General features: G+C 36.8%; 1 protein-coding gene across 4 annotated transcripts; it reads left to right on the forward strand.

Annotated features, from left to right (window-relative positions):
* The first annotated feature begins 906 nt into the window (after positions 1 to 906).
* Positions 907 to 6347, forward strand: LOC132056827 (bifunctional protein FolD 1, mitochondrial-like). 4 transcript variants are annotated; one of them, XM_059449194.1, is made up of 5 exons: positions 907 to 1221; positions 3501 to 3884; positions 4186 to 4422; positions 5321 to 5488; positions 5626 to 6347. In XM_059449194.1, exons 1-5 carry the CDS (start codon positions 1174 to 1176, stop codon positions 5794 to 5796), a joined length of 1008 nt encoding a protein of 335 aa, XP_059305177.1. In that variant the 5' UTR covers positions 907 to 1173; the 3' UTR covers positions 5797 to 6347. The 4 variants fall into 4 exon arrangements, with proteins under 4 accessions (XP_059305177.1, XP_059305173.1, XP_059305174.1 ...); XM_059449190.1 differs by having other exon boundaries at positions 3550 to 3884; XM_059449191.1 differs by having other exon boundaries at positions 908 to 1221; positions 3565 to 3884.
* The last annotated feature ends 3472 nt before the right edge of the window (positions 6348 to 9819 follow it).

Genomic DNA, 9819 nt, shown 5'->3' on the forward strand with positions numbered 1-9819 from the left:
TTCTTCTCTTCTTTAGCTCTATTCAACTCACCTTGTTTATTGACTCAGTGATTGCTTCAAATGACTCATCCCAATTAACTATATTTTAACTAATAATTTTTATTCTAAAAGTGGTTTTTCAAGAGTTGTTTGTGAAAATGGTGGTGGGTATAATGGTGTAGTAGTGGTGGAGGGGAGGTGCAAATGGTGAAAGATGACATGGAAGGAGGGAGGGTTAAAATTAGATTTGGACAATAAGGTGGCATGCCACATAGCATTTTCTTCATTAAAAATATTAACCTTGGTCAACTTTAATGGTGATATATGTGCCTAAAAGATAATGCTTGTAGAAAAGATATTCGAACCCAAAGATAAATAATGATATATTTGACCCTTTTTGATAGTACGGGGTATATTTGGCCCTTTTCCGTAATATAAATCCTTGGTGAAAAGACTTTTTAATTAGAACCCCCAAAAGTAGGGGTGTCAAATTTGACCCAAAAGGTGATGGCCCGCCCAACCCGCCCAAAATTTTATGGGTTGGGCTCAAGATAATTTCATAAACCCAACATATCATTTTAAAGTGATCTCAAAGGTTACAATTTAAATTTCATTTTTAAGATTTACTTAAATTTGGATTTATTGCTTTAGATTTACTTTTTTTTTTTTTTTTTATGTATACACTTGATCATGTATCTTATAAGTTTGCAGTATGTTTAATATGAAGGAAAATATTTTTCACGAAAATATGTTTAATATGAAGGGAAATATTTTTTACCAAAAATGTGTTTTTCTTGAAAATATTTACCACGGAAAATGTTTTCCTCAAAAATATTTTTCACAAAAAATCCGCGAAAATATTTTTCGCGAAAAACGAGAAAATAGATCATTTGGCCCTTTTGACCCAACCCGTAATAAAATCCTTGGTGAAAAGACTTTTTAATTAGACACCCCTACCCAAAAGTTTGGTTAGCCGATGGGTAATTTCTCTTGGGAGCCTTAACCCTTTATGTCGCTCTTGAGTATTCGCATGTCGTAGGAGTCTGAGCTCATTCCTTCACTTTCTCCTCTCTTGAAAGATGATAGGTCTAAGACTGATAAGAAGAATGGTGTGTCGGTGCAATATATTATGGTCAAGGGCTCTCAGTTCCAGCAACCCAAGGTGTCCACCACTTGTTTCACTTGACATCCCAGATGAATGGTCTTCCAATTTCACCCATTCTCACTCTCCTCCTCCTACCAGTAAGCCCCCTCACCCTTTATTTTTCTTGACTGAAGATATTGCTTCAATTGTTTACTTATTTTGCCTAATGGGGCTCTTTTTGATTGTGTACTTGCTATAGTCTTGGGTTATAAACTAGGCAAAATTTCCTGGAAAAGTTTTGGCCTTTTGGTTGTGTTTGGTATGGAGGAAAGCATTTTCGTTTGGTTTGGTCAAAATGTTCTGGAAAACGTTTTCTCTAGCTTCTTTAAAAGGAAAACAAGTTACATTCCAAGTTTATTGTCCCCTCCCTACCCACCCAACGCCCCCATTCCGCACCCCTATAGTGTTTTGCTGGATTACATTTTATAATGCTCTTGAGATAATAGTTTTTAGCTTACTAACCAAACACTAGAAAATAAGTAAGAAACCCAAGAAAATATTTTCCATGAAAAACATTTTCCTTCTTACCAAACACACCCTTTTTCTTACTTTTTTGGGCCTGTTTGAGATTGTTCTACGGTTGAGTATCTGACTAAGAGAAAGGGTGGAAAACTCTCTTCTAGAAGAACTGCCTAATCAGAATTACTTTAGCCATCATTCTTAGGTTACTGATAGTAATCATGACACCAAGCTAGCCTGGTGCGGAATTCATTGAGTTTTGCACTTGGTGTAGCTTCTCCGTGTCAGTACTGTAGCAACTCTTGTGTTTTTCCTTGATAAAATGCTGAATTCGGTATTTTCTGAGTAAAGATCATTTCCTGGCAATCATATATTTTGTCTTTTGTCATAACAAGAACTTCTGACCCGAACAGAGCGGAATCCATATAGCCGACCCCGAGATGTTTGGAATTGAGGCACATTTAATTGATTGATTATATTGTCATTTCAATTTTCAAGTACCGGCAAAGATAGCTTATATTGTTTGAAAGATCCTTGACCTGTTTTAGTTCCATACCTAAAATTGTGCTGCTGAAAAGCAATTAGCAGATTAATACCATGCATCGTTAATTTCACCTGTTCATAGTTATCCTATATAACTGCTCATAATATCTTATGACTGAAATGGTCATTGAAGTAACCATTAGGTGACCCATTTTGTTTCTCTCTAACCTCCATCACATGTAACAGCTAGTAGCAAGAACCTTTCAGCCATTAAAAAGCTAAAATTGATTAGCTAGTGCAGCATCTTTTCCATTTCCTTTGTCAAACTGGAATCAAGATGTTAGGTATTTAGTGGATTTCTGCTTGGTAGAAGTATTTTCTCAACATTATACCTATAATTATCTTACTGAATTGTTCTGTTTTCTTGATAAGCTGTACTTGTATGCTTTGCCTCATAGCTCACATGAAGATGTGACTGCGTTTTGTGGTAATGAGAAAACGCCAGGGAGCCTGCTGTATGAGTATTAATCATTTAACTGTCATGACTCTTCAATCTTCCAATGTTGGATAGTTTTTCTAGTCAAGTGCATGCTTAAATTAGAGCAGTCATGTATGCTATTTTCCACACTTAAAGATAAAAAAGAGAAACCAAAAAAAGGGAAAAGCAAATCAGCATTGAATTGTCATGCAAAAAGAAAAAAAAAGGTTTTGTCTCGTGGCTGTCTGTGGTTGTGGTCAACATGTAGAGAAATGATCATTGCGAATTAGTTTCTCAGAGGTAACACAAAATTAGCTTCACCTTTTTCAATTTTTGCCATAATATAAGTATCCTTTGTGAACCCTAAGACGCTCTCCTCTCTGTTTCCCTTGACACAATCTGAGAAACACATGCAAAAGAGTAAGAAGAGAAGGGGCAAAAAAATGTCAGATTTAGAATATTACTCTGTTTCCTACCTAAAATTTGCAAATGAAACACTAACAAAGAAAAGAAAATATTGATGGAAACGAGAGTGAACATTTTCTTTTTCTGATTTATTGGGGAAGTTTATGCTAGTACTGGGCTGTTCTCATGGGGTAAATCAAACTCTGAAAGCAGGGGTTTAAAGGTATTGGGCCTCTAGTTGCTATTGTTGAGACCAAAGTTAACGGGGAATCCAAATTTTAAAGAAGCATTTGGGTAAAAGAACTCTATTGTATTCTAAAGAGCATTTCATTAGGACTCTTCACATCATAATGTCAAACTAACATTTCAAATGTGACGCTTCCAATCTGACCTTAGCAGCCTCACAAAGTAAATTCTTGTTGAATTTTGGGGAGCGAAAATTTTTCATGCTATACAACCTTGGTTGTTCTGTAACTGTAATATTGCACATTCTTGCTTTTTAGTGATCCTTATACTGCCTTTATCTATTCTTTGCAATCTCGGTTTTTCAAGTTCCCTATGATGGAACCAAAAGAGAATCAAAGAAAAGTTCTGCTTCTAGTTAATTTATTTTCAGCAGCCAACAATAAGAGTGCTAGAATAATTGATGGGAGGTCTGCTGCCGAGGAAATTAAATCAAGCATAGCAATAGAAGTTAGCAAAATGAAGGAGTCAATAGGAAAGGTCCCTGGTTTGGCTGTAATATTGGTGGGCCAAAGGCGAGACTCTCTTGCCTATGTCCGTAACAAAACAATGGCTTGCCACGAGGTTGGGATCAGATTTTCAATTGCTGAACTCCCTGAGAGCTGTACAGAAGAGGACGTCTGTGATGCATTGTCAAATTATAACAAGGATGCATCAATTCATGGTATTCTTGTGCAGCTTCCTTTGCCACAGGTAAATCTTCAACTAAGTAGTATGGGCTTATTCATTTTATGTGAAAGGTATAAGGAAGTAGATGTTAACAATGGTTGAATATACAGCTCATCTCAGTGAAGCTCAAATGAAAGTTGAAATTCAGAATATTAAATCTAGGGGAGATATCAATTGAATTTCTGTAATCACAGTCTATATATGGCATAGTCACTATGCTGTGCCACCAACAAACCCCCCCCCCCCCCCCCCTCCCCAAACACACACACACACACAACCAAGTGTGTTATATATTTTCTGTTGCTAACAGAAGTCATTGGAACAGCATTTTGACGAGGGGAAGATTTTGAATGTACTAAGCTTAGAAAAAGACGTGGATGGATTTCATCCACTAAACATTGGGAACTTGGCCATCCAGGGTAGAGAGCCATTGTTCATCCCGTGCACTCCTAAAGGCTGCATCGAGTTATTGCTCAGGTCTGATGTTGAAATAGTTGGGAAGAGAGCTGTAGTGATTGGGAGGAGCAACATCGTTGGACTGCCTACATTTTTATTGTTGCAGGTGATAAGTCTGTCATATATATCTGTCGCTTTGTTGCACTCTTGTAAATCCAGTTCTTGAGAAATATGTGATGCCACCTTAAGGGGTCATTTGTATGCCATTAGCACATTCATACATTTTTTGTTCAAAAATATGTCATTGTTGTATTATTCAAAAAACATTGTGGTATTGTTAATGTGGTCTATGTGGCCTTGCGATGACTAAATTAAAATTTCTTCCCTAATGCTAATTTAAGTTAGTTAAGACTAAAGTTAATTGTAGAAGATTGAGTGTTAATAATTTGAAGCTTCAGCATATAAATCAAGTAATTAGTTTTATCAGTTGTATTTGATTTTGGCAAGAGATTAGTTTAAATGGAGTAACATGGTTAGTAAGGATTTATATAGCCGACCCCGACTTGTTTGGGACTGAGGCATAGCTTTTGTTGTATTAGTTTCATCAGTTGAGGTTTCATTTCCCTTATCATATGCGCTTTTTTATGTTTTTGGTTAATTATGTTTCCGACTGTTTTTAAATTTTGGGGCATATAGAATTTTATATTCTTAACTATGCTATAAGTAGATGGTTTCAGTGGTGTGAAACAATCTTAAAATTTTAATTTAATCAGTGTCTATATAAAGCACTAGATTGCATATGTAACAAAATATTGTTATAGGACAATGAGGAAGTAGTTACTCTGCTTGTATACCAAACATGGAACTGATTTATTATACTGTATACAGTATGTCCAGTCTTTGGTGACAAAATTATACTGAATATCTGATCTTTGATAATGAACCAAAATTTTGACTGTATTGATAAATCTAAGATTTTTGATTGCTCATATTAATTGTCTCTCCGTATTAGAGTCTATGTATTTTCTTCTCGCCATATTAAATGGTATGAACAATGTTTGCAGAGGCACCATGCAACACTAAGTATTGTGCATGCATATTCAGACAATCCAGAAATTATTGCTCGTGAAGCTGATATACTTATTGCAGCCGCTGGAGTGCCTAATTTAGTCCGTGGTAGCTGGATAAAGCCTGGAGCAGTTGTTCTTGACGTTGGAATAAACCCAATTGAGGTAATTTCTGAAGTTCCTCCTTGGTAGTGCATGCCAGTGAAAGTAAACCCAGTTGGATTAGTCATAACTTTTCTGTCGAAAAAGTAAAATTGATGTACATGTGAAACAATAAGGTTAGTTATGTTTAATTGGTGCAGGACCCTGAGAGCGAACAAGGTTACCGTTTGATTGGAGATGTTTGCTTCGAAGAAGCAGTCAGGATAGCTTCCGCAATAACCCCAGTGCCGGGAGGTGTAGGTCCTATGACAGTTGCAATGCTTCTTCTGAACACCCTTGAAGCCGCCAAACGTGCACTTCGTTTTACTTGATTTAAGGCGGAGGAACTCAGAAATCTCTCATTTGTCTCTCTCTATTAGAAACATGGAGAGGAAATGGATGATTACTAGCTCGCATTTTGCACAGCCTCTACATTATTGGACTCGTGTCTGGTGGACCAATCAATGCCATTAATCAATCCCAACATATTTGGAAGTTCTCGGTCCCCACATCAAGGAAGCAGCAGTACCGAACGAAAGTAGCAGCTTTACTATTTGGGATGACGCACTGAGATAATATGACGTTGGAGGCCTAGAGACATATATATATATATATATATATTAATATGACATTGGAGGCCTAGAGACTAACTAACAGAATCAACGTTTGGTTTCCTTAATGCAAAAAGTTCTCGCGTATAACTAGCTATATTTGTGTATATTGATTTGCTCCTAAGGTTCCTTTTTTTTCTATCTTCTTAAGGCTGACCTTTTAAAGGTACAAAAGCTTATATTTTTCGTAAAGAACTTTAGAAAATTGTAGAAGGAAATTTACAAGATATGTATCTAGCAAACGAGTTTTGAAGTAAAAGGGGACTTTAGTATCTCAGTTGGTTGGTTGCGTGAACTTTTATCTTGTTGGTGAGGGTTCGATTCTCTATTTTGTAATCCCTTTCCTCATTTTTCCTTCCCCTACCCCCTATGTAATATTTCTACCTTTTTTTCTTTTAAAAAAAGAAGAGTTTTGAAGTAAAAGCTTACCCCAATTGTCACATCCCAAAGGGAAAGGAGTCAAAAATACCCCAGGACTGTTTGAAATAGGTTAATTTTACCTTTTGAAACTTTACCTTCTATTATGTTTTTGGTTCAAAAATGTCTTTCAACTATCCAAATAGCTCAAAATACTAAGGGTTGCTCCAACTCAAGGGAAAGGGGTTAATTTTGCCCTCTATTTAAAGTTCGGGATAAGTGATCTTAATTATAATGACTTGAGCAAAAATTTATAAAGTCAAACCTCTCTATAATTGTTATTCGTTATAACAACATTTCACTATAGCAGCTTAATTTTCTCCAGACCTAATTTTTCATGCTATATTTTATTTCTCTATAACAATATTCAACTTATAACAGCAGTGTCGTTCATTATAGCGGTACACTCTTTATAAAATTACCTCTCTATAACAGCCATACTCAAATAAAGGGCAGCCCGGTGCACTAAGCTCCCGCTATGCGCGGGGTCCGGGGAATGGCCGGACCACAAGGATCTATTGTACGCAGCCTTACCTTGCATTTCTGCAAGAGGCTGTTTCCACGGCTCGAACCCGTGACCTCCTGGTCACATGGCAACAACTTTACCAATTACGCCAAGGCTCCCCTTCAACAGCCATACTCAAATATATTGTAATAATTTTTTGTAAGAAATATAGTATGTATAAACATAAAATATTAAAATATTTATAGTAATCATCATTAATGTCATGCACATAGTAAATTTCAAGTATCTAAAAGAAAAAAATTATATTTTTATAGCAATCTGATTTAGTCTTGCAAAATTTCAAAATCACCTATATAGTTCCTATCTACCAATTTTGTATAAATTTGATACTTATTTCCTTGATTTTGGTAGCTATAATTAGTCTATTTTAAGTTTGAAATTTTGCAAGACTAGATCAAATTATTATGAGAAATATATTTGTTGTCCCTCTAATATATGCAAACCATAGAACCTTACGGCAAACAATTAGCACTCTTTTGGAGCAAACAACATAATTTTTTTCCTTTTAATGAGCACAATGGAAGTCACCCATTATCTAATGACAACAAGTTCAACTTACGTCAAGCAATCAGCATTCTTGTAGAAGTATGGATATTAAGACCTCTATCATTCTCCATTGGTGGAAAAATATCGGAATTCTACCTGCAGATGACAACCCCAATGTTAATAGTGAAAATTTATAACTTGTTGAGGATGTTGGTAGTGTGCTATCACTTATAGCCCAAATCCCATCGCATAACACCAATCAATCAATGGATGCTACTACTTATATGGAGTTTGACCTAACACTTCCAATCCTTGAAACTTACACTGAAGAAGAGATTATTTGTTGGCATGCTTAAGTTTTGATGCATGACAAAATACGTACACGTGGTAAATGAACCAGGTTTTCAGACATGTTCTATCGAAAGAAGATATGTGTAGAAACACAGATACAGAGCAAAGTGCATAATGCATGACACAGGTCTGTCAACATGTTCCATCATCCATCACAAAAGAAGGCTCCAGATAGATTCGTAGGAATGAACGAGATGGGGATGATGAAACAGGTTCGTGAACATGTTCCATCTCAAATAGTGTAGAGATTCAGAGGCAGACGAACCAAGTGGATGAAACAGGTTTGTGAACATGTTCCAGTGCAAGTCCTACAACAGCTAGGATTTGCAGATTTATGATAAAGACTTGGAGGTCAAGTTATAGGATTCCTTTCCATAATTGTCGAGATCATTCAGACTTCCACAAGGATAAAGTAGCCGACTCAAAAGACAAGAATCCCAATTCAACACAAACCTTAATATATTTTAGGGGCCTACTCGAAGAGGGTTTTGTCTCTGCCAACCTGGTGTGCACTCAATGCTATAAATATCCAAGTCTTTCCAAGAAGAAGGTATGCGCAACCATAAAGAGAGAATTCAGAATATTGAGCGATCAAAAGATTTATCAGGAATATTCAAGAATCCAAGTGTGCGTCTGATGTGCCGTAGAATTACGACACATTTGATGCCTTTTGGCGATAAGTTTTACTTGTTTTTAAGCAAGTGCAAGTTGTTTTTATGTGTTTTTGTTGTGTTTCAGGTAATTGATGACCAAAAGGCAAATGCAAGGAAATTTCACTAAGAAGTCCACAAAAGTAGAGAAGTACGAACTGTACATATTTGTACGGGCCATACATGAGCACCAGACCTGGATGGCAAGAAACAGAATGCCTGAGTTTTGACAAGGTGAGATATGGCCACAATGTATGGATCGTATATTTATGTACATACGGGCTGTACTTCACACCATGCATTGCAGACAAATTCACTGAAGGCAACTGGAGGTAAAGTTATATGGACCCTACTTCATAAATATTGGCCGTACATTTTGGCGTACAAGTTGACCTAGAAGTGCAGAAAGAGAGACCGTATAATATTATACGGACCGTACTTAATTATACGGCCCGTACTTAATTGTACGGCCCGTACTTGGTTTCGTCGGGGCAATTTTGTCATATGTAATTTTCGCGTTTTGGACATTTATAAATAGTTGTTTAGGATTTTGTGGGTCATCTATCATCTATTTTTGAGACTCTTATTCCTTAGCATTGAATATTTCGTAGTCTTGGAAGCTTTTGAGAACAAGATTCTTCTTCATTCCAGTGTAAGCATTAATGACTTCTTTATTATTTTGTTCTTCATTCAATAATATGAGTAGCTAATTTTCCTATTAAGGTTGTAGATGTATACCGTGAAAACCGGGTCAATGTAAGACCGGTGAAATCGGGCGCTGAGGGTAGGTCCAAATGAGCACGAGTATGTTTGGTCTTTTCTTCAGACCGGGGTGATTACACCGAATGCGGCTGACCCGAGATAAGAGAAGTGTATCCATTGATCCGGTGTCTCCGAGTCAAACTCACGTGGCCGTTAGTCCGGTTTCTCCAAGTCAAACTCGCGTGGCCGTTAGTCCGGTTACTCCATGTCCGAACTGAACGTGGCCGTTGGTCCGGTTAACCAGTTGCGGTGCTGCCACGCGTCAAGACCGTTCTGTTATTTTGTACTGGGGACCGTACGAGTGTCAAACCGTACGGTCCTACCTTATCCTTTTAGGGTTTCTTTATTCTAAAAGGCTTTGTATTGTATTCAAGGCCCATGAGGCAAACCTATAAATAGAGGACATTTTCCTACTTTTAGGGGTTGGCTTTTTCAGATCTAGAACATTGTAATAGAAAAATATATTGAATCTCTCTCTCTCTCTCTTTCTCTCTCTCTCTCTTCGATTTTGTTCATCCATTCAATACTATTGTTCATCCATTCAATACTTAT

The sequence above is a fragment of the Lycium ferocissimum genome, chromosome 5 (genome assembly GCF_029784015.1).
Source record: "Lycium ferocissimum isolate CSIRO_LF1 chromosome 5, AGI_CSIRO_Lferr_CH_V1, whole genome shotgun sequence".
Lineage (NCBI taxonomy): Eukaryota > Viridiplantae > Streptophyta > Magnoliopsida > Solanales > Solanaceae > Lycium > Lycium ferocissimum.